The sequence below is a fragment of the Tachypleus tridentatus genome, chromosome 4, assembly GCF_004210375.1.
Source record: "Tachypleus tridentatus isolate NWPU-2018 chromosome 4, ASM421037v1, whole genome shotgun sequence".
NCBI lineage: Eukaryota > Metazoa > Arthropoda > Merostomata > Xiphosura > Limulidae > Tachypleus > Tachypleus tridentatus.
In genome coordinates, this window is record NC_134828.1 from 41411589 (window position 1) to 41437001 (window position 25413).

At 33.4% G+C, this 25413-nt stretch overlaps 1 protein-coding gene across 1 annotated transcript in view; it reads right to left on the reverse strand.

Annotated features, from left to right (window-relative positions):
- Positions 1-25413, reverse strand: part of LOC143248934 (uncharacterized) — a 79938-nt gene that overhangs the window by 9317 nt on the left and 45208 nt on the right. Inside the window, exons 10-14 of the mRNA XM_076497944.1 lie at positions 18790-20946; positions 16530-16723; positions 15832-15878; positions 11210-11336; positions 9503-10919 (exon numbers count right to left, since the gene is read on the reverse strand). Of these exons, the coding sequence (XP_076354059.1) occupies positions 10639-10919; positions 11210-11336; positions 15832-15878; positions 16530-16723; positions 18790-20946 (2806 nt within the window). The 3' untranslated portion in view covers positions 9503-10638. The remainder of the gene's footprint in view (positions 1-9502; positions 10920-11209; positions 11337-15831; positions 15879-16529; positions 16724-18789; positions 20947-25413) is intronic.

Below are 25413 nucleotides of genomic sequence, written 5' to 3' on the forward strand. Positions count from 1 at the left end.
GTTTTCTACTGTGCATCTAGAAATAAGTGTGGCACAGGGAGGGTAGCTTAACTATACATTTGGCAATTGGAGGGTTATTTTGTATACAAGTGGAAGTGAAAAAGGGAAAACAATTTTCCACATCTCTGTATCTTTATATGATTTATTTGGGCAGTAGACTAGTTTGACCAAAGGGACTTACCATCCACACAACATAGATCTAGAAATATCAAAGGAAAAGATCTGTGTACCAACAAGTACATTTCCATCTTTTTTTAAGGCAAAAGTAAAGGAAAATGCAGAATTTCATGAAACACCACTCTGTTCTTCATTTACTGCTAGACAATTTGTACAAATTTTAACTGTAGTTTTTAAATTTAATGAAACATAAAAAAATAGAATAATTAACCATTTATTAAGCATATACTTTTCATTTAGTATACTCAAGTTTATACACACATTCAATTAGATCAAGTATATCTCTAAAATCATTTGAAATAGGCCAACACACATTGGAAAACACCTGTTCAGCACATCCTGAAAATTTAAATTATTTGCATAATTTGACTTAATTTGCATATTTGATGAAGCAATGCTCCTAATATTGCTGCCATGTTTGAGATGTTTACAATTTATTCTTTTTCCTTTTGATTGGGCACAAATAAATTACCTCATGAAAAACTATTGACTAATTATTTGCCTTTTGCTATCTTGTATTTGTTGTTCAGAACCCATTTAAACAGGTTAATTGTGTCATCTCTAGGGGCATTCCACGCCAACCTACCCTGAAAAAAGAACCTTTCCCAGTCCACGTCATAGATTTTCTTAAAAAAATTCAAGCAAAAACTTCATTTTGATTTATTTAGCCATGCAAAATCCAAAAGCTGTACTGCATGGCTGAAGAAATCAAAACAAAAGTTTTTGCTTAAATTTTTAAAAGGAAATCTATGATATGGACTGGGAAGCCCTAGGTGAGTTGGCATGGAATGACCCCTAGGCCAGTTTTTAGTAAAGATTTATGAACACATGATGAAGTAACAAAACAATTACACGCAATCAGTTCTGCATTTGACCCCCAGTGGCACAGCAGTATGTGTACAGACTCGCACTGCTAGAAACCAAGTTTCAACACCATTGGAGGACAGAACACAGATAGCCCACTGTGTAGCTTTATGCTTAATTCCAAACAAACAAAAGTTCTATTTTTCTCATTAACACAGGATCATTGCCTTTGCTAAGAGGTAACACAGCAGGTTTCAAAGCTGATGGTATGAGATGGCAGTTTTACAGATGCTACAGATAGCCATCCTTGAAGACGACTATAAAGAGTGGCAAGAATTGATCACGCAAGCAAGAGATGGCAAAAATACAGGCAATTCTAGGTGAACATGAGACAAATTTTTGTAGCTATATAACTGTAATTCAGAAAATAATTAGTCTCAGATAAAGTATGCAGCACTCACCAGAGTTTAGGGTTGAGGTCTTAACATAGGGTCATAGAATTGTCATAACACAAATTCCATAACAAATGGAGAAAGAAAGCTTTATTAATATAATTAATTCACAATTTTTAATTAACACATTTTCTACCCAGTAGAGTGTGCAAAATATCATTCTAGGAGGAAATCTGGTCAGTTGCATCAAAACTGTGACTAATAGTAAGGCTTGCAGAGAGGTAGAGTAAGAAACCAGAAAGAGAAAATGGGGAGTATAACAACCATAAGAAGTATTAAAAATGCTTTTTGCTATACACATGCTATTATGACACATTGTCTTATATTTACTTTGAATATATGTGCTTGCATCTATACAACTTGAAAAATTCATATTACTATAGATATATATATATAGCTTTTCAACTTGACATAGCTCCAGAAAACAACAATTTTTTTTTTCAATTTTGTAGTTTATACATTTAATTTTACACTCTCAGGGCATAGACTCTTAATGACAATATTAGCTTATACTTTTCTTGCTAAACAACATGAGATGAAAGTTATTGAAATGTATTGTTACCAAAATGCACTAGATTTTCTACATACTAGAAGTTGATACATTATAATAATTATATTATTATTGCCCCCTGCTAGTACAGTGGTAAGTCTACAGATTTACAATGCTAAAATCAGGGGTTCAATTCCCCTCAGTGGGATCAGCAGATAGCCCGATGTGGCTTTGCAATAAGAAAACGCACATTATATTGTTATTATAGAGCATATCTTTATTCTTTGGGAAAACAACCAATACTGTCTAGCTTGAAGCACTGCAACTGAAAAAAATAATTGCAATAAATTCAAATAAAATGTGATAGAAATTTGTGGTATAAAATATAAATGTAAAATATTTAACAGTTATAAAGCTCTTTGATAAATAATAATGTTTAATCCACTGTATCTTAGTTACAGTTTTTTCATGTTTCTGCTAAATCTTGTTTAAAATATTTTTTGACTATTCTTCTATGCTACAGTAGGTTCAGAATACACACACTGACAGTCATCTAGAAGGTATCAAAATAATATCCAGAGTGAGGCCAAATACTTTTGCTAGTATAATATATATATAAGGTACATCATATACCTCTTGATTTTCAAAGGTTTTTGGGTTTCTTCTGTCCCTAATCTAAATTCATCCCATCTTTAAAAAAGAAAGAATATTGCATATTTGGGAAATTTTTGATGCCACATATATGGTACACCAGGAAACCGAATGTTTCAAGTTGTGAAAATTATTTGCAAAATACAAAATAATACCCAAAATTGAGGGCTTAAACTCTTGCACGATGTTTTATTTATGAAAGAAAAAGAAAAAGATAAATTACAGCAACATTTCTGTAACTAAATGAATCATTATAACTCATCTTGTAATGAAATAAATCTTGTTATTAAAGTATTTTGATGAAATTATAAGCATTACAACAGTTTTATGGGATACTTAGGCAGGTTTAGATTTTTTGCTTTCAATCCTGTTCAACCACATTCTGGTAATGTTCTTCACTCTTGGCTAATGCTAGAAAATTAGAGCTGAGTTATGCTCAGATGTTCAAAGTCTGCTTGATAAACAGCAGACTGTAGCCAATCTTCAACATTTTCTGTTAGAAACTCATGGCTGAGATTGAGAATGTGAAATGTGCACCAGAGGCCTTTGCCTGTTTAAATCTGTAAGGGCTGTTAACAGAGTGGTAGAAATATCTGTGCTATCCATCTCTAATTTTCATATGTTAGAATAAAGGGAAAGTAGCCAGTTAATACCACTTGTCACCAACTCTTCACCATAAAACAGAGGAATTACACATCACTCTACAACATCCCAATGGCTGAAAAGAGACAGGTTTTATTCCTGAAATCCACAGTTTATAAATCTAAAATGAATGTTTTGTATATAAATTAGAATGAAATATAGTTCTTCACAGAATTATGTTGATTTTTATATTATACTAGTAATCTGATAATAATAAATGTTATATTTCAACATTGATGAAACATAAACTTATTACTTTTGCATATTAAAATGTTTTGCAATAATTGAGAAAGTTGACCATAACATTGTAAAAATCATATTGTAAACATTTACAACTCGGGTTATTACAAATTCACTTTCATAACTGCAGGCTGGGTCACTGTGAAAGTGCTCCCTGTTAGTAGTATATTGAATTATACAATTCTGATTCTACATTGAAATATTACCTCACCAGTTATATAAACTTTTTTCAATAAATGGCATTCCCCACTGGGCAACAGCCATTGATATATTTTTCTCTACAACATTTGATGCCCAAACTAATCTTGTTTGTCATTCTCCTTATTCAACTCTTCTGCTGTGTTACATAACAGAATATTGCTTTGGGAAGCAATTTCCTTCCTCTTTATCTTGAATTGGGATGTATCAGCCACTAACAACTGAAATCAAACCAATACCAATCCTCTTGTATGGGACATTCTAGCAGAACAAAACAACGTCATCCATGTACAGAAATATAAAAAAAAATCTGTTTGCATTTCAGTGGCCAACTGCTAAATATTTGGTGGTTGCACTCTCTGGCAGATACAATGCTGATGGATTAAACAATGATACTGCAATTGCACATTACATATTCCATAATAATGTGGAAAACATTCACACTAGACAAAATTACATTATTTGGCTGTTATGGATAAGGGATTTACAGAAACTATGGATTTCCTATACAAACTGGGTGTGAAAACCCAGTGACATTCTCTTCACAAAGGAAGTGTAATCAGCACCTTATAGATAAAGCCAATCTTCCAGACTTTCTCACAGAAGTGTGATGGGCATGAAACACAGTAAGTTGTTGCATGAAACAAAGTAATTTCTAGACATTATTTTATAATATGAATATTCTTTTTACATGGGATTTGTGAAAACTGTTTCTGATTTTTAAAAATTCTATCGATTTACTTTAAACAAAATACAGAAGTCAAATCTCATTCAATAACCCAAAACACACTCCACTAGATTCTTGTGACATTTTGGAACAAAAGTGATCAGTGTATACAAATACTTTCTTAGTGGATATTAAATGTTTTATATCAATGTGAGTTATTAAATGCAGTTATGGTAACAGCATGTAAAATTCTTTTGGTATTATTGTACTGGTAATGTTATTCACATTTTCTCCCCTTGTATACTTGGCTAAAATGTTAGCTGTTTTCTTTGTGAGAATGGAATTTGTTGAACTTAATTAACACATTACCATGGTTGAACTTTATATTATTATTATATTTTGTACATAAAATAATGTTTGGACCATATTACCATGGGGGGTTTTATGCCATTTTGTGAGTAAACTTTGTGTTCAATAAATTGAATACAATATCCATTATTTATAGGCTTTTATAATATTCTCATTTTCTTTAAGCTGATTTGATTTGTGTGAACAAAAACGTTGAAATCTTTTCAAGAACGTTTTAACAACCATAGCATTGTAAGAAGTAGGGAAGTGGGAACTAAAATCAAATTATTTTTCTACATTCTATATTACCTTTTAGTAGCTCAGCAGTAAGCCAGTTGGCTTCTAACATTGAAATCTGAGATGATTCTGGCAGTTAAACAGAGAACAAACAACCATTGTGTAGCTTTGTGCTTTACAACAAACAAGCAAACATTCTAGATGATATGTGGTAGTAGTTGAGGATACATTATTTGCTATCTTAACAATAATATCTATGAATAGTAATTTCCTTGATGATTTCTTTTTGCTGTAAACTAAAAATAATTGTTAGCACTAGTAACATGTTCTAAAAATCTTTCACTGAATGTTTTTTCATGAATAGTGAAAGTATTGTTCAAATATCTTAAATTAATAAAGAAAGGTTTCCAAAACTTTGATTTCTATAACAAAGTCTGCTATGGTAGTAGAAAATAGCTAGCCCCATTGCTGTACCTTAAAATCTCTGATAATACTATCCACTGTATCTCAAAACAGCTGGTATAAGTATTACAACTTTTATTGATAAATAAAGAATACCATTGCGACCTTCCTAGATCATCTTCAAATTAAGAAATAGGGAGGTTGAATGTGACCGTTAACAGACACACATCTTAGGGATAAGAGTGTAAAAGGGTACGGGATTGTAGGGAGCGTTGCAGGTGGATGTTAGGTTATTAATTAGTAGAGGTATAAAGGTGTTCATTTATATTGGTTTAATTTTGGTTTTAGTTGCTGTATAAGTCATGACAGTTGTTGCATTGTATTTAATAAACTATACTGGTATTGTGTTTGTCAGTGTAGTTTTTACATAGTAAGGACTTTAGTTTTGTACCTGGTTTTTGAATAAATTTGGTGTTTACTGGAATGTTGTGTTTTGTTATAATTTTTCTCCAAATGCTGGTTATTTTTTCTCTGATGTCGGGAACATATGGTATGCAGCAGTGTAAGGTTTTATAGTTTGTTGTATCTTGGGATTTATTGTTGTTTGTTTGTTGTTGGGGTCTAGGTGTGTGCGTGCAATTTTCTCCACGGCTTTTTAAGGAAATTTGTTCATGTTGATGAAGTGTTGTTTTATTTTGTTCATCGTTAAATTTTATCGAGCAAGCATAGTTTTGTGGCTGTGTTTATTTGGTTTCTTAATATGTTGAGTTTTTGTTTTGTTTCATATACTGAGCCTCAGGGAATGTATATCAGAGAAATAAGTGGAAAAGTGGAAACTAGATTAAAAAAAACCAAAAAAAAACAGCTTCACACATTTTTGAACACTGCTAATCAAATAAACACAACATAACCATAGAAAACACCCATATATTAAGTATGGAAACAAATATAAATGAACGCAAAATTAAAGAAGCCCTACTAATACAGCAACTAAAACCAAAATTAAACCACTATAAAGGAACACCTTTATACCTCTACTAATTAATAACTTAATATTCACCTGCAACACCCCTTATAATTCTGTACCCATTTGTACTCTCGTTCTTAAGACGTGTCCGTCAACAGTCACATTCAAACTCTCTCTTTCTTAACCTTAAGATTACCTAAGAATGTCAAAACATTGTTCTCTCCTTATTAATACCCATACCAGCCATTCTGAGATACATTTTTATTTCAAGTGGGTTTCTCGTCATCAATAAATACTATCCATTATATTAGAACTGGGCATAAACAGTGTAAATACTTTGTTATCCTGTCTTGTTTTCACTACTTTTATAGATACAATAACAGAGATGAATCTTAACAAGATGTAGTCAAGTGATATATTTGATATTTTTTCAGTTTCACTGATGTTAAGGTTTGAGATAAGTTACAAATTCAGAATTATTCATTACATTTTTATTTTGAAAGATTGTATGTGGCAAAGTTAATGACTGATTGTAATTAGATATTAATCAGTTTGCTCTGTTTTGTGGTAATTTTGTCAATTTAATAATCAGTTGTAATGGAATATCAATAAATCTCCTAAAAATTACATTTAGGTTAATTAATAAAAGTAATAATTGGTTATAATGTGATATGTTATTTGTAATTTTTGAAAATCTGTATAGATAAAAAGTATAGCCAGGAGAGGGAGAAGGATTTACGTGTGATGACTGATAAAATCCTCAAGCTTTTAACCAAACAGTTACTTATAAAGTATAATAACAGTAAGTTACAGCAGGTGGGTTCAGATTTTAATAATTACAACATTTTAACTTATAGTATAAGGTCATTGTCAGATAAGAATTCATTGTGATGGTAATTTTCTCAGCAATGCTCTTCTGGTGTAAATTCAGTATAATTGTTAATACTATTATGACGGTCCTGAACTTTTTCACTGGGTGTTTTTCAAGAATAGTGAGAGTATCATCCACATATCTTTTAATTTTGAGGAAAATTTTCCAAGGCTTTGATTCCTAGAGTTTCTTCACTAAATATTACTCACAGCTGAATGTATGGAAGTGGTTAAAGAGCATATAGGATTCTGGGATTTGTTTACTTTTTTATTTCAGGAGAATGGAAGTTATCATCCTACTGCATAAACATTTGTTAGAGCTTTAAATAACCAGCTTAATATAGATAAAGTTCAGAAAAGGTATGCAAAAATTATTCCTGATTTAAAGCTTAAGTTGTAAAGAAAATAAAATTTTAATATATTTTTTCTTCTGCATATAAGAACTAATAATGACCTGATAAACACAAAAATATGGATTATGATGGAAAATCAGAGCCATCCAGGAAGAGACCTGCAACAAGTCTTATCAAACAATAGTAAGCAAAGTATAGTATTTTGTATCAAACAATAATCTATAAACATAAAGGACAATTGCAAAAGCCATCCACATGCAACAGTATGCACCATATGCAAGATGGATCTTGATCTGAAAAAAGTGGCAAAACTTACATATAATTAAGTTCCATAATATTTTGTTCAACATGGGTTTTCATGCTATTCCATACAAGCCAATTAGCCAGATATAGTGCCTGTAATTTTCTGTATGATTTGTACTGTTGAAATTGTCATCTTCCAATATTATACATGTTAAGGAAAGCAGTAGGGAAGAGGGGTAGTGCCTTGGTCATAACAATCTTATAATGGAGCTTTTTTGCAATGGAAACTATGCTGCAGGACTGTTGTTAAGAAACATGGTCTTGAGACGGAACATAATAACATGAACCATAGCGACCGGGTAAGGTTCACAAATTGTTTTATTATAACGTATTAAACCTTTGTACAAGCCAGTAGTGACAAAAAATAAATATTTTTCAACAAGTTGTTTTCACTTTGTGCTATCCAATATTTAGTCAATAGCAAAATGCAAGTACAGCAAGGATAGATTTTGTTATTTGAAACATAAGCACAAGATAAAACACATAATGTCATCATAAGATAGTAAACAATAAAAAAGGAAAACTTTTAATGTATAATACATATTAGTATGGTTGGTAGTATATTAAGATTACTTTTTAGCAATTTAAAAACTCTAAAGTGGCATTTTTGAGATAATAGTAAAACATATCTAATATTACAACAATATTTAATTAATATCACATGTATCATATATCTGCAGTTAAAATATTTTAGTGGATATTTATATAAACTGGTGGAATGCTATTTATTGTATTCTGAAAGGCAGTTAAAAAGCGATATCATTCAGCATTTATAGTATTTTGGAAGCCTTATAAAAATATTATAATGTAGAAGCCAATTCATTATTTTACTAAGATCTAAAATAAGTGTAGCTGGGAAATTGAAGAAAATAGGAGTTTTTTAAACTTTTAGATTCAAAATAACGTTTCTTTCTTCTTTTTTTCCTACTTTTTAAGTTGGACCGATATTAAGATGTTTTCACTCTGCCGATTAAACTTATCTGCTGGAACTCACTCTATGAAAACGCTATCAGTAAAAACTAATTTACCTTTATCAATAATATTAATCAAACATTAAAATTAAAAGTTTTCAATAAATAAGGCACATTCAACTTTCAATTTCTAGCTACAAGTATTCCAAATAAGTGACAGTGTGAACTACTTACAGTTTGTTAGACATAAGTTGCTCTATATTACGAAACTTCACGTACAAATATCATAAACTCATTCGCATTTTTCACAAACAAGTTCTTTTCTATTTCATAATACTAAACAAAATCCATCCAATTCTGCACCAAATTCAATAATATTCTGGCTAATTATTAAGGGTTTAAAAGTTGTTTTTTTTTTTAAAGAATTAAGACCTTTAATGTACACTTTAATTTGCTTGGAAAGTATTTAAGGTAATAATAAACCCTACAATAAATTAAATTTTATATTTTTATCTCACATTAGTTTAAGCTCTTATTGTTTATAGTTAACTAGTTGAATGCCGGTCATGGCAGTAAATGATAAATATTTCTTCTGAAAATTTAATTATTTTATGAGTAAGCTTTATAAAATTTAATTATTATACAGTAACAATGTGTCTATAAAATTTTTTTATCATTTTTGTAAAATTTTGAAAAACATATTTTGCATATATTTGATTATCTCCTGTAAGTGGCTGCTGATTATAATTGTGACTTCTCTCTCTCTCGAGATTTGGGCAATCATACATACCATGGAGGGTCAGGTGCGCTTTGACCTCTTCCTCATGCAGTGTAGGTTGGTATGGCTATTGCTTTAGAGTCAGAGTGGTCTGAGTTTACTCCGACCCTTTTCAGGGCAAGTGTTGTCTTTAATTGTGACTTACGTATATTTTGATGCTGTGTTCAAATCTTCCCCGTGATTGTTTCATACGTCAAACCATGTGAAAAACTGGTTCTTGCAGAAATATTTCTAAACGATCAAATGTCTTGCATTTTATGGTGAAGAGCGAATGCACAACAATGTAACTTTCCTCACAAAATGCTTATAAATTGTTTGACTAAATTTTTAAAAATGTGTTGCCTACGCTAAAAAGCATCAATAATGTATTTCAGTGCCCTCTATTGGGTTAAAAGAATATTTAAGTTCTTTTTTACACATAAATAGGTGTTTAGTACATAATATGATATTATCCTTGATGTATTCCATAATAGTATTTCTATTTTTCCTAATAATAAAAAGCTTGTTGAAAATATGATAATAAATATTTATAAAGCAATTAATATAAAAATAAATTAACCTAACAAATAACTCGACAGATATTTGAACTCAAGACTTCCACCTCATACTCAAGCTTTTTAACACCTGGTCTTTATAAGCGAATCTTGATAAATAATTCACATCTCTAATTTAAAGTATCGTGTTTTAGTTGTTTTCCTAATATTGTAACATCGTCCTCTAAACATGATAAGTTAAAATTTAAAAAAGCTATAAAAATATCCCTCGTTTGAGATTTGAACTAGACACCTCCTTTTGAGACAAACCAATGTGAAGAGAGTTGATCGTTACTGACAAAGGGAACACTACAAACTAACACTGGTTTTTACATATATAAATATTAGATGTATAACAGTTCCATATATCGTATAACATTGTGTCATTAGTTAATTTACATTATTTTTGTTTCAGTTTGTTAGTAATTTCTTATTTTCATTACTATAATTTTGAAAATAATCTTTTTTTTTCATTCACTTAAGCTGTCGATCACTCTACCTTGCATCTGTTCTGCTGACGTTACCAGTTGTGACCTTGAACAGCACTGATTTCTTTTCACTCTTACTCTGTTTGAGATGCTACCAATAGTTGCAGTTTATCAAAATCAACATTCTTCACTCTGCCTTTTTTTTAGCTTGATGGAAAGCACCGTCTTTCATCCTTTCTTTTTTAGTAGTTTCTGAAGAAAGCGCTGAAACAACAAAGCTTGATCTAGTGGATCCAATCTTTTGAGACTTTTGCGTTGTTATTGTACTTTTCATTGGAGAAATATATTTGTTGCTTGAGACATTTTCAGAGGACGCATGTAAGGTGATTTTGGATCCATTAGAGGATGGTAAAATTGTTGGTAGTACAAAATGGCTAGCAACATTAGGCTTAGAGAGTGATGATTTCACTGGAATAACAAATTCAAACGGAACTCTTCCTTAAGTATATAATTTTGAATATAGAGAGAATCAGTTTAGTATATCTTACATAAACGTTCTGTTTGGATGGAGCTAAATTTCGTAATATGGCTAAAACTTTGTTTTTGTTGTTAAAACAGTTTAAAATGGTATAAATCGTCTAAGAATATACCAGATTTTAAGTAATAAAATTTTATTCGCAGACTGAAAAGTACCGTTATAATAAAATTTCATTATGTTGCTTATTTAAAAAAAAGTTATTTTTTAAACTTTTACTCACTTGGTCTACGCCCATAGATTTCTGTAACATGGTGGCATCTAAATGTACTACATGTACACATAGCCGGATTTGTTGCAGATTCTATTTCGATTATCAATTTCTCGGATGAATTCTTTTCTTCACTATTCTGTAAAGAAAAGGCAAAGTCTTAAGCCATCATTCAAAATAGCTTCAAATAACACATTAACCCTAAGTGTAGTGAACTTCAGACCATCTATTCTTTGAATAGTAACTAAAACTAGTGCATTTTGATTGTAGCGATAAAAATTGCATCCACACTATAGATTCCTCATTTCAAATCAATTTAAGGTTTAAAAACCAGTACTACATTTTTCGTTATAGTTTTTAACAACTGTTGATCTAAGCGTTGTTGATCTATAGGTTAGTACAGATACTTAATTAACAACCTTAAAATACTTGAAAATTTGAACTTCCAGTAAGATGTACATCTGACGAACAACCGGAAATCTCCCGCGTAAAAGCAATCTTGGCCTACCGACATACTTCCAAAACAATCTTGGCCTACCGACAAACTTCCAAAACAATCTCAGCTTACCGTCATACTGCCTTTCTTAGACTTCGCTAATGTAATTAAATACTTATGTAATCATGATAAATCTAACACAAGTTTCTGAAATCATATTCTTTAAGAAGGCGCAAACTTTGCGCTAGTAATTTCGTGCAGAGAAAGAAAAATGAAGGTTATGGAGTGATGGGTGGTTGTTGTTAATAGGAAAAGTATATGATAGACTATTTGTGCTCTATCCAAAAAGAGATAAGAAGCCAGAGTTTTAGCATTGTAACCAGACCCGCCGCTGGGTTCACTGAGGAGCTGGCGAGGGGCAATAAATGCTATATACTACACGTATATTGAACTACATTGGTTGATTGATGGGGTTGGTGTTTTACGCAGCATAGAAACTAGTCTATCTGCGCCATTGAACTACACACTAGGCATTTCTATAATAACAAAACAAATACAAAATCTGATTGTAAAAATGTGTGAAAACAGATAGCACTTGCTACAGAACAAGTATTATGTTCATTCAATCACATGACCAATGTTAAACAGGTGCAGAAGAAATAGTATTTTTAACGGATTCATCAAGTTTTACAATAAATGTTAAAACGTGGCAATACATAAAACATATTTATTTACGAACATTGGGGAAGCTGCTTCAGATTCCATCATCAGCGCTAAAACTTAGAAAGGTAGTTCCCAATATTCAAACTACAACAACAACGTTAGCTCATAACTAGATACGTAAGCTGGACCTATATTATATTGAAAAGTACCAAGCCTATTGTGTCCCTAAACATTGTGAAAAATTGAATATTGGCCAATGATATTTTTACTTCACTTCACCTATCCAGTGTATATAGTGACTGAAAAACACATTCACACCAACAGTATTCTTGACTATAGGATATTAATATTGTTGTTATGTCGAACAAACCTTTGTATTTCCTTATATAATTCGTAACATTTTAATTTCGAAACCCACAAACATTTTAAGTATGAAAAACAACATTTATATTACTAATACATACAAATATTTTACTTCAGCTCTGACAAAACCAATATTTTGTGTTCTAAATGTTAATTAACCTTGCACTGACGTTTTCAAAGCCTAACTTAAAAAAGTAAATCTTATTATAAACTTTCGAACCTAGGAAATAAAGGCAATGGAAAAAAGTCAATCGCAACAAAAGACAAAGAAAATTACACAGACAGGTAAAAAAATCTAAAATAATTATGGAGAACAGTAACGATAATACTCAAGCCAATATTACAGGATTTACGCATTTTTGTAATTGTAAAAAAGTAGCATGCTTATTTCGGAATTTGTCATTTTATACCATACCTAAAATATAGGACATTTCTTTGTGTCATTTTGTCTTTTTTTTTCCTTGTCTTTTTCACCCTGTCATGGATTTACATTTACATTTATTTACATATCTACCTGTTTGTTTTTTTTGTTTTTTTTTACGGTTTGATGTATGTGACGTATATTGTTGGGTTTGTATTGCGTAAGTCCCGCCTGTTCTGCAAATCTGTAGAAGATTCTTGAGTGTAAAAATCAACACTATATGTTTTACGAAAACGCTAGCGTATCTTCGAAAACTGTTGAACTTTCGCCTAATGAGTATAAAAGATAGCCATCGCAAGACTATATAAGCCTCAGAAGTTATAATGGTGATTAACGCTTATTAATAGGAAAACTACGTATATTTGACCAGTAGCGCTTATAGATTTTGAAAATTACGAACCATTCAATTTCACAGAATTAACTTCAGACCTCAGTGTCTCTGTGAAAAGCAAGACCGCGTTTGGTCAAACAAGAATAGAGTTAGCTAGCATCAATATAGTAAACTGAATATTGTTTGTCAGTTTGTAAAATTTTTGTATATAGATAATTATTTGTAATAACAATTATTATATATTGTATTGTTTTTTTGTATATTAAAATATATTTGTGTTAAAAAAGGAAATTACGTACATCAATCTTGCTGGCAAATATCATAAATGTAATACATATCGACATTTAATTAACTTCTAAATCCAAGTTAAAATTTCCAGTTATCTGAAATCGTATAAAGTAACGTACGTAATATGATATTAGGTTATCCAGAAATAAATGTTGTTTTTGAACTGCAAAGTTTGGAAAAGTGTAAACCAGTGTTGTAAAACGTGCTTTAATCAAAGTAAGCACAATTTGCTTCAACACACTTTTGCCAAAGTGTAATGATGCTGCTTATGTCCCTGCTGTAGGAATCAGAATTTCTATGGTCAATGAGCTCTCTGAAAGTTTATTCTGCAGCTGCTTTGTTTTGAAAGCGTTTATTTTTCAACAAGATGTTAAAGTGCTTGAAAAAATGAAAATATATGTAGAGAAAAGGTCTGGGGAGTAACGTGGATGAGGCAGAACTTGGATTCCCAATTCCTTTAATCTTTGGAGCGTCATCCTTGACAGGTCTTATAATGCCGATTTTGTTGGTCTTCAGTCAGCTCATGCGGAACCAACTTATCCAACTTTTTCGTCTTTCCAATCAGGTGGTCAGCAATGCTTGATTTGCTTGTGCCTAGCTTTTCTGAAACCTCACGTACTGTTGTGTGAGGGTCTGTTTCAGTTGCTTCCCTTAATGTGTTATCACCTAGGGATGGCTTCCTTCCACGACCTTCGTAGTTTTCAAGACTTTCATTTCCATGTCTAAACCTTCGGAACCAACTCTGAACTATACGTTCAGTAACAGATTTATGACCGAATGCCTGGTTGATATTCCGTGTAGTTTCGGTAGCTTTTTGTCCAAGTTTTAAGTCGTAGAGTTAAAATCAGAAAACTCGTCCGGGATAAATTATAATAACAATCCTTAACTTTATTACTGCCACTGTAAACTTTCAGTTTCAAGCGACTAATATGCTGCATTGGATTAGTTTTTAATTATATATACTAAAATAAATATATTGAACGTTAGCAAGACTTGTAAAGAGTGGCCTTCACGTACTAGCGTATTTCTCCATCAAGCCTTTTAATAAATGAAACTATAAATACAAATTATGAAATCACTTAAAACATGGTGTAGACCACGAATCTCAAGAACTGTGTTTTCGCACGTGCTCACATTTAATGCTTTATGACATATCCAGTATATGCTATGTCATGCGAATATTATAAAGCCTTCTATTTTGAGAAAACTAAGATCACTTTTCAAACGGTATTTAGCAAAATACGTTATATCTATATCAACATTCTTCCATTCCTAAAATACGTTATATCTATATCAACATTCTTCCATTCCTAAAATTTTAGTTTTTGTGTGATATGTAATCTATAATGTCAGTAAATAATTTTCATATCATATTCACTTTACTTATGCGCAGTGTATGAACATTTTAAACTCTGGGTGCGATACAAGAGTGGCAGGCACTCACTTAGTAAGGATGGTTGAATGCTACTCACTGGCTATCTACCCTCGAGCCAGTTCCCCCTCTTCACAAGTTCAGTGGTAAGTCTGTGGATTTTACACGCTGAAAATCGGCTTTGGATACCCATGGTAAACAGTTGAAAATTAGAGACAACAGCATATAGTTGTAATACCATCACCACTGACTTTGATAACTGTTAGACCGAACGTCGATGCCACTAATATCGTTATGACTATTGCTTAACAATACAGGAAAGGGGACCTGCATGGCCAGGGTTAGGGCGCTCGACTCGTAACCTGAGGTTCATGGGTTACAATCCCCAGCACATCACACATGCTCACTCTTTCAGTCATGGGGGCGTTATTATGTGACGGTCAATTTCACTATTCGTTGGTAAAAGAATAGTCCAAGAGTTGACGGTGGGTAGTGATGACTAGCTGCCTTCCCTCTGGTTTTATACTGCTAAATTAGGGACGGCGAGCGCAGACAGCTCTCGTGTAGCAACGAATCACCTTTTGTTCGAGAGTGTTTATGTGTGTGTATTTTATAGCAAAGCCACATTTGGCTATCTGCTGAGTCTCTGTGTGTGTTCTTCTTAGAGCAAAGCCCCATTGAGCTATCTGCGGAGTCCACCGAGGAAAAGCTTTTTGTTCGATCTTTTTTTTATACGTGTGTATACAAATTTTCAACTTACCTTGATTTTTGGTATATTTCCTTGACACGACGTAAGTTTTATTTGGTCTGCAAGTAAGAGAAAACGACACATAAGAAAGTGTCAAATAAAACTTCATGACTGTCCATAAAATCAAAGTTTGAATCTGAAAACTTTAATCTGACAGTAACGAAAATATATTTGAAAAAATAATTTAAATTTAATCATCATTTACACAAAAATATTAAATATTGTAGGGCTTTATTACAATAAATAATTCATCTTAATGACTAATGGATTTTCGAAATTAAATTGTTTTAAACCGTTTCGCTGTACAATAGGCTATTTACGCCTTGACTACGCAAAGATTAAACAGTCTTATTTTTAAAGCTTATCATTAGTGTGATGTTACAGAGAAAACACATTTTGTATGTTTATATCCATAATTAAGATAGATGAATAAGATAAACTTCAAATAATAATATTATCATGATACTAAAGACTCACTAAGGGTCAAAAATGAGATAAATCACAAAACTGAGAACACATAAAAATTATATGATAATGGTGACATTTTTAAATTTTTAATTTGTTAACACAAACAACTTATACGTGTTTTTCATCTTAGGAAAATCAGAAATTTCGTTATTTAGTCCTATAAAATTTAGGCCTACACTAAATTTAACCTTGATATAAACGATTACAATTCTAATGATTTTCAAAACATTAAATATATTTACCTAATATATATTTCTCGTACTTGCTGAAGTTGTATGGCCCATCGAAATGTGGCAGACCTGTTCCCTTCATATCCCTGTATAACTTTTTGGCTGATCTTTGAACCACACGGACTTCGTTTTGGGGGTCATTCTTTGATCGTTCTTTATTCAGTTCTTTCAGGTTATCAAACAACCTTTTTTCTAAGTTCTTCCTACTGAAAAATCATTTATTTATTGCTTTATTTAAAGAATAGGTATAGCCTGAGAAAAATTATTCATCGTATCCTTAGTCACGGGCCCCCCAGTGGCACAGTGGTATGTCTGCGGACTTACACACTAAAAACCGGGTTTCGATACCCGTGGTGGGCAGAGCACAGATAGCCCATTGTGTAGTTTTGTGCTTAATTCAAAACAAACAAACAAACCTTAGTCACGTGTCAAGCTACCCTAGCCATGAGTATATAAATATACGTTTAAAGATTATGATATAAAGTAAACTGATAGTGTTTAAAATATAGAATACATAGATTTATATTATAGATTTACATATATAATATGATTTGCTGTCGTTCTACTTATAATTGAAAAACACTAAAAGCTTAAATCGTTTACTTAGCCCTACGTGACTCGTCCCGACATTGCTACACCTGTCCTTTAATATACAGCTATCATGTTGAAAGTTTTTAACAAAACTGTTACAACCATAGACTTATTTTTGAAGCATATTACATTACTAACAGGGGTTGTCTTAGTCATTCTGGAGCCCCGGGCAAAATTCAGTAAATGGAGCCCCATAATGATAGTATCGGGGGCTCTTTCATGTGTGGACCCTGAGCAATTGCCCAGTTTGCCTACTAGGTATGTTACTAGCTGACATTGTCGCTCAGTAGGTTCATTCCTAATATACTAGAGCTTAAGCCCGTATCAGAGACAATTTCCTCTCTCAGTGTACGATACTGCTAAGATAAAGATGGAAACATGTCTTGCCATTCGGGCCCAGCTTGTCAACAGAATAGAGCTGGAACTAACAGGCTGAAGTGACGATTTCTATTACCAGTTCTAAAATCCACTAGAAACTCAACCTTATATCCACGTATAATTATTCTTAGATATCATATAAAACAAAGCCCATGGTTCTCCAAATCAGACACCGTAACATTAGGTGCAAACTGGCTGTTACACGCACATGAGCAAGTATCACATTCAACTCGAGCTTCACTAGTAGCGTGTTGTCAATCCCCTCTATTTATTACGATATTAGTCTGTATAGTATTTTTGCCTAATAATCCTGTCTGGCCAAAATAAATTAACATTCCCAAACCACTAACCAACTTAACCACATTTGAAGCAGTGATACCTTTGAGAGTCCTACATATATTGAATCAATATAGAAACCATATAAATTATCACTGAGATACTCTGTTGTTCCATCTAAAATAATGAAAGCAACATCATGACAACTTGCAGTACTTGCTGTGATGGAGTTGGTAGATGAAACATCTGGTGTCTCCGCAGATCCTAAAGATTGCTTTAGAAACAGATTTCACAGCTGCAGTATCATTACTTGTTGCTTCCTATACACTAGTGTACAGTTTGATATAAGCACCTTGAACAATATTACCACCAAAACATTAGTTTGGGAACCTCTTCAAAATTTATCAATGAGAGTCGTATTTTGATAACTAAGAGACATATTTTGAACTCGGTTATAGAGATGACTCATTTCTCCACATGGCCAAATATGTAACATTGCACATCCACAACCATACCTCAGTTTTTGACTGACTCCACATATTAGGATGCATCAAGTGTTGGATCACTAAAAATCACAATAAATCAATGCATAGCTAGTTCATGAGCTGATTCAATCCAAACAACAATTTGCTTGTAACATTTGAGAAAGTGGTTGAAATCCTCCTTCACTATTTAGTTAAATACTAGTAGTGTCTCTTGTCTGGCATCACGAATGTTAAAAAGAAATTACGTGTTATATATGAAAAAGGTAACATATTAGTTGAAAAAACGCAAATAAGGCAAGATGGATTAAGAGAGACTTAACTACTTCATGTTCTGTGTAAACTACATTTTTCCACCAAATCTTTCACAGACTGAAACTTAGTTAATTTACAATTTTACCGTTTATTTAGCTCATTACTTTACCTCACTAAACATTTGACAATAATTATAAAGTTTACACTAAACAGCTGTTTTACTTCTTTCAGTATAAAATTAACACCATAGAAATTTACTTAACAGAAAACAAAATGAATGAAACACAAACCTTTGAAAACCTTTTTTCGTGACATCATCACTGACATTTTTTGAAGAACTTGCACTGTTTAAATTAAATCGTTTATTAGGTTGTACTTTTAGTAATTCTATAGAGGGAAAACTGGAAGCTCGCTTTTTCTGAGTAACAATTCCTTTTGTGTGTAGTTTCGATTTATGGGTAACATTTGGATTTCGATCTTTTGATCTAACGAATTGCCTACCACTTGAGGTTTTATATTTGCGGGTATGGTTCATTATACTATCATCTTCTTCGTTATATATAACGTCGGTCTTAACAGGTTTTTTCTTTTTTCTACGTTTGTGTCGCATCTCACCAACTCTTTCTGGCTCCTCATTTTCTTCATTGAGAGAAGAAACATCTGTTTGAGTTATAGAGTCTTCTTCATGATTATTGCATGCTACGGCCTGTTCAAGGATTTCGATAGAATTTTCAGAAGGTTGGATGGGTGAAAACTGAGCCTGTCTGATTGAGTCTTCGACAGAAAATAAGTTATGTTTCTTGTTCATTTTTGAATCATTTATTATTTGTTTCATATTCTCATTTTCTTCTTCTTTTGTACTTTTATCTTCATCATCAAAATTTTCTTCTTCATGCTGAAGTACTTCCTTCCATTCCCTTGTTTCCAAAATTACGTTACTTCTTTCACTTTTATTTATTGAGGTATCTGTATTATCTAAAGACCACCGAATGTTATTTTGTTTTTCTAATGTCTGAATACCTGAGTTAAAAGAATTCTCGCTTTCTGTTTCACTCGAAGTTTCAGATGAACTAGTTTCTTCCGTAACTGAAGATATCTCTGAATCTGCAAGTCCTAGCTCATTTTCACTACTTTCTTGAAGTATATTTTTTTCAGAGTCTTGAATGTATTTTAAATTCGTGGACACCTTTCTTACTTCATTTTTTCCATGATTTTGTAGGCTACCCTTGTCATTTTCTTCTTCCTCAAGTGAGCTCGTCTGAAAATTGATAGCTTCCTGTCCATTTATTCTCTTATATTTGGTACTTTTTTGGTACTCATTTCTGTCATTCTTGTTGACATCAGTTTTTGTTTCTGTTTCTTCTTCAAAATTCTGAGCTTTTAGTTCATTGATATGCTTTTCAATTTTAATATTTTCTTTCCCATGACTGCTTTCAACCTTCTTAAGCTTTTGATTGTCTTCTACATTATTTACATCTTCTTCGTTTCTGCTACATTCTTTTTCTTTGTACTTTTTTCTTTCACTGTCATTTTTCATTTTCGTTTGAGTCATTTTGCTTTCTTCTTTGTTCCCTTCATAATTATTTTCTTCTAAGGGTTCTTCTATTTCATTATGTCCTTCGTGATTTCCAGAAAACCTTTTTTGTCTTTGAGTTTCACTCTCTACCGAGCCATTTTCATTTGCACCTTCCTTGTTTTCTGATACATTACGATCCTTTTTGCCTTTTTTGTTTTTATTTGCCCTCTGGGAATGTTCATCATTTTTATCTGAAATGGTGTCATCACTGGTTAAGTCCTTTCGTTCTCCGTCTGCTTTACATATATATTGAATTCTTTGCTTGTAAGGTTCTTTTGTTTTTGTTTTCTTTGTTTTTCTCCGAACAGCATTTTTATTATTTTCGTGATCTTCTAGACTACCAGAATTATATTTATCTCCAAAGAGAGAATTTTTGTGCGAATCTTTTTGTTGTATTCTTGTTCTCTTAGAACCACCTGCACCGTTTTCATCTGATGTTTCATACATTTCATATTCGTCTCTCTGCTTTCCTTTTTTTCTGTTTTTATTGTCATTCGAAGTGGTAACAGTCATATTGGTGATGATAGCTTGTCTCATTTCCTTTTGTTCTCTTTCTTTACTACCTGTAGTTCCAGCAAGAGAATCACTTTCTATGCTCTTCTTTATATAATACTGTTCTTCAATTTCTTTGACAGTGGCTATGTTTAAATCTCCTTGATGTGTTAGAACTGACAGTTCAACCTGAACATTAGCATCTTGTTTTTCTCTTCTACACTGATCAGTCTGCACAGATTCTGAACGCATTCCTCTGTTATCAAAATCCGACTCCAAGCTCATGTGGTCCACTTTGTTAACGTAAGAAGACGAAAAACTTTCTTCTGGTGGAGTAATTTTCTTACTTGGAGTGTCTTCTAAGTGATCAATGAAAGAGCTGAAAAATAAATAAGTACCTTTAAAAGGTTTGAAACTCATTAATAGCTATTTTTTTCAGTATCTTCTTATAATATTAATGTCAGTAAAGCTAAAAATATGAAATAACTTTGTTGCGATGAATTTTTAATAATTGGTATTTATGGTTATCAAAATATTTAAATTATTTTTCTTGGTGATTGTGTAGTTCTTTAAAAAATTAACAACAATTGCAGGCAAGTTGACAGATTATCAAATCTGCATGCAGTTTACTCTAATAAAAATACACTTTTCATGAGGTTTATATTAGAGTTGAGCTGGCATGGCCAAGTGTGTTAATATGTTCGACTCGTAATTCGAGGGTTACGGGTTCGATTCCGATTGCAACAAACATGCTCGCCCTTTCAGCCGTGGGCGCGTTATATGTGATGGTCAATCCCACTATTCTTTGGTAAAAGAGTAGCTCAATAGTTGGCGGTGGGTGGTGATGACTAGCTACCTTCACTCTAGTCTTACCCTGCTAAATTAGTGACGGATAGCACAGATAGCCCTCGAGTAGCTTTGCACGAAATTCAAAACAAACAATATTAGAGTTTGGAAAACCAATGTTATAAAGTTGCAGTTTAAAGACCGAAAGCTTGCGAAGTACTGAAAACCAATAGTCCTGTAATTTGAGATAAATATCAGATAAACTGCTGATTTCTTTTACACATCCATATTAACTGTTTTTCATTTCAAATTCAAAATTGCATGTGTGTAAAAATGTCTTTTCAGATATTTATCTGTAACCTGCAAGTCACTGATAAAACGTCTTTTCGCAGTACCAGAACTTACCAGTAGGACTGGTAGTTAAGAGAGAAAAGTTTTCTGAAACACTATTTAAATGTGGAGTATTTGTTTGTTTGTTTGTTTTGGAATTTCGCACAAAGCTACTCGAGGGCTATCTGTGCTGGCCGTCCCTAATTTAGCATTGTAAGACTAGAGGGAAGGCAGCTAGTCATCACCACCCACCGCCAACTCTTGGGCTACTCTTTTACCAACGAAAAGTGCAATTGACCGTAACATAATAACGCCCCCACGGCTGGGAGGGCGAGCATGTTTGGCGCGACGCGGGCACGAACCCGCGACCCTCGGATTACGAGTCGCGCGCTTTACGCGCTTGGCCATACTGGGCCAGAAATGTGGAGTATAATATTTTAAGAGTTACAACTTATCATTAATATAGTTTAAATGGGAATATTAACTTCTTAAAAATAAAATGATTTCCACCAAAAACCTTTTAATAACACTGCACAACAAAGTTTTTGCTTCTTGAACACTGTTAGGTGTTCCTTATAGAGTTTTGGCTGCTGATCACGAAAATCACATCCAAATTTGCCCAACACCTACCGTTTCATCGAAATCTTCAGTTTTGTCATGTTTTTTCTCATATTTGTGTCCAAACATTTTCGTTTTTGTAAGAAACCTATGAACAATGTGTTTTGCAGTCTGGGCATGTCCAGGCATGAAATCAGGCCAGGTTGGAAGCTGTTCTGTGGAAGTATGCAGCCCGGGCTTGCCTGGGCAGGCCGGAGCCAGTTTGATACTGTCTCAGCAGACTATAAAAGTGGCTTGCATACACAGATGCTGCTCATTGGATTAATATAGACTTTACAGTGTGTACGTATTGTTTCAGAATATAGCATTGTCTCAGTAGCACTGTAACAAGTAAGCTAGATGTTATAGACGCTTTACAGGACGACTGGTGTGGGTCAATATGTCTCGTCAATATCGTAACAGCCGCGATACATTCTGCTATATTTGTGGCGAGTATACGCTTGTTCATCAGAGACGCTCAATGACTGCTCTTTGAAGAAAGCATATTATCTGTACTTCAGCTGTAAAATTGGTGATCAAGACCAGGAATGGGTGCCTCACATTTGTTGTGCGACATGTGCTGTCTGTCTGAGAGCTTGGCTCAGAGGCACTCGAAAGACAATGCCGTTTGCTGTCCCGATGATATGGCGAGAACAGAAAGACCATGTGACGGACTGTTTGACTAATGTGTCTGGTTTCTCTGCCAAAAACAAGAAGTCAATTGAGTACCCTAATCTGCCTTTAGAAATAAGACCCGTGCCACATGACGACAGTCTTCCAATTCCGAAACCACCAGAGGAATGGACCTTAGGCGAACCAGATGAAGAAACTGCAATGCAGGGAACTGGCAGTGACATTGATCCGAATTTTGAACCAATCTCCTCAGGCGATCCACATCTCATAACACAGTCAGAATTAAACGATCTGGTCAAAGGTTTGGGTCTGTCAAAAGCAAAAGCCGAGACTGCAGGAATGGTGTTTGCTGTCAGTCACCAGATACGAAAATTTCTGTTTTTCGAAGCCACCAAGATGATATAACCAAATTATTTACACAAGTTGACAGTCTCTGTTTCTGTGTTGACATCGAAGGATTGTTCTCTGCTTTGGGTTGTGACCATGGCCCACACGAGTGGCGTCTCTTTATTGATTTATCAATGTTAAGCCTCAAAGCTGTTCTGTTACACAATGACAACGTTCACCCTTCAATACCTGTTGGCTATGCAGCACACATGAAAGAAACCTACGAGAACATGAAAATGTTGCTGAAGCACATCCAGTACAGCAAGTACAACTGGAATATCTGTGGAGATCTGAAAGTCGTTGCTCTGTTACTAAGACTGAAGCTCGGCTATACAAAGTACTGTTGTTTCATCTGTGAATGGGACAGTCGTGCCAAAGAGTCGCATTATTCTACACAGAGCTGGCCACTCCGTAAAAAGTTAGTTCCAGGACAGAAAAATATGGCGCATGAACCGCTTGACGACCCGGCAAAGATTCTTTTGCCTCCTCTTCACATATAATTGGGACTTATGAAGAATTTCGTGAAAGCAATGAACAAAGAAGGCTAAGGTTTTCGTTATTTAAGACAGATGTTCCCAAGAATAACTGAGGCCAAGATCAAAGAGGGCATTTTTGTTGGCCCTCAGATCAGACATGTTATGAGTGACAAGCGGTTTGAAGATCTGTTAGTTGGGCCGGAAAAGATTGTCTGGAAAGCCTTCAAAGACGTTGTTGACAATTTTCTTGGTAATTACAGAGCCCCACATTACATTCAGCTGGTAGACAAATTTCTCAAAGCATACGAAGCAATGAAGTGCAACATGTCACTCAAGATTCATTTCCTACGTTCACACTTGGACTTCTTCCCCACAAATCTCGGTGCTGTCAGTGACGAACACGGTGAAATGTTTCACCAAGACATTGCTACAATGGAAAAACGATATCATGGCAACTGGAACCTGTCAATGCTTGCTGACTACTGTTGGACACTACAACATGATGCACGGGACATTGAATACAAACGAAAATCAGAAGCAAAACACTTTTAATTATGTTGAATTTAATAGCGTATTAGAAGCATGAACACAATTAAATACGTTATTGCCAGTCAACAGTTAACTGTCTATTTCTCAGAGTTTCTAGGTGATGAAGCAAAACCAAAACTATATTTGTACATATCCACCAGGAACCTGTCACAATCAACAAAAGCTTTTCAGGAAGCAAAACTTTTCAAAAAAATTGTTGTGCAGTGTAATTTTTTGTAATTTTTTTTTGCAGACGAATTATTTATCAAATGAACCTTAGATGTCATGGCCAGTTTATTAGTTTATCAAGCTGTGCCAGTGGCAAAATTTTTGACTTGGTAATGAATTTACCATTATCTCGGAGTGAAAAGTACAACTTGTAGAGACACCCACACTTCAGAGGCATTAAGAAAACCAAACAAAAATGGCAGACACAACCAGATGTAACTTCAACAAGGATAAAATTTAACTTTAAGGACAGGAATCTTTTAAACCATGCCATATTAAAATGTCTATAATCTGGCCAACATTCTGCTAGGAATCAGAGCACTAAACAAGATTCATTATATCAAACTCAATCCCAGAAAATATTGCAGCAGACCTGATCTTTTTCAATGTAAGTCAACAGTGTAAGTAAACCATTGTCAGTCCAGGTAACGTTTAATTGCCGATATGGGAAAGGCAGTTCTAAATCAGAGACTTCACTGTGGTTCGTTTAGAGTAAATTGGTTCAAAAATTCAAAAATAGCCTGGGGTACGTCTAAACGTGAGATTGATTTTCTACTTGACACTGGAGCAGTCGAGACTTTACTTGACCTGTGTTTCAAGCACTTCCAGGAAAAGCCAGTATCACCACTGAACCAATTAAGCATTAGAAGTGAGGGAGGAAGTTTGATTTGGATAAAATATTACCACTTTCAGGACTGGGATATGCATTTCAGGTGTCGAATGGATGCTACGTATCGCATTTCAAAATTTAAATAAAATATACTGTTATAAATATCTGTGGCGAACTGTTTACTCAGATAGGTTTTTGGAATTGATATATTTTTTGCATTATATAACATTCATTTGTTGTGTTTATCATGTAGTGTGCTTATTATGATTTC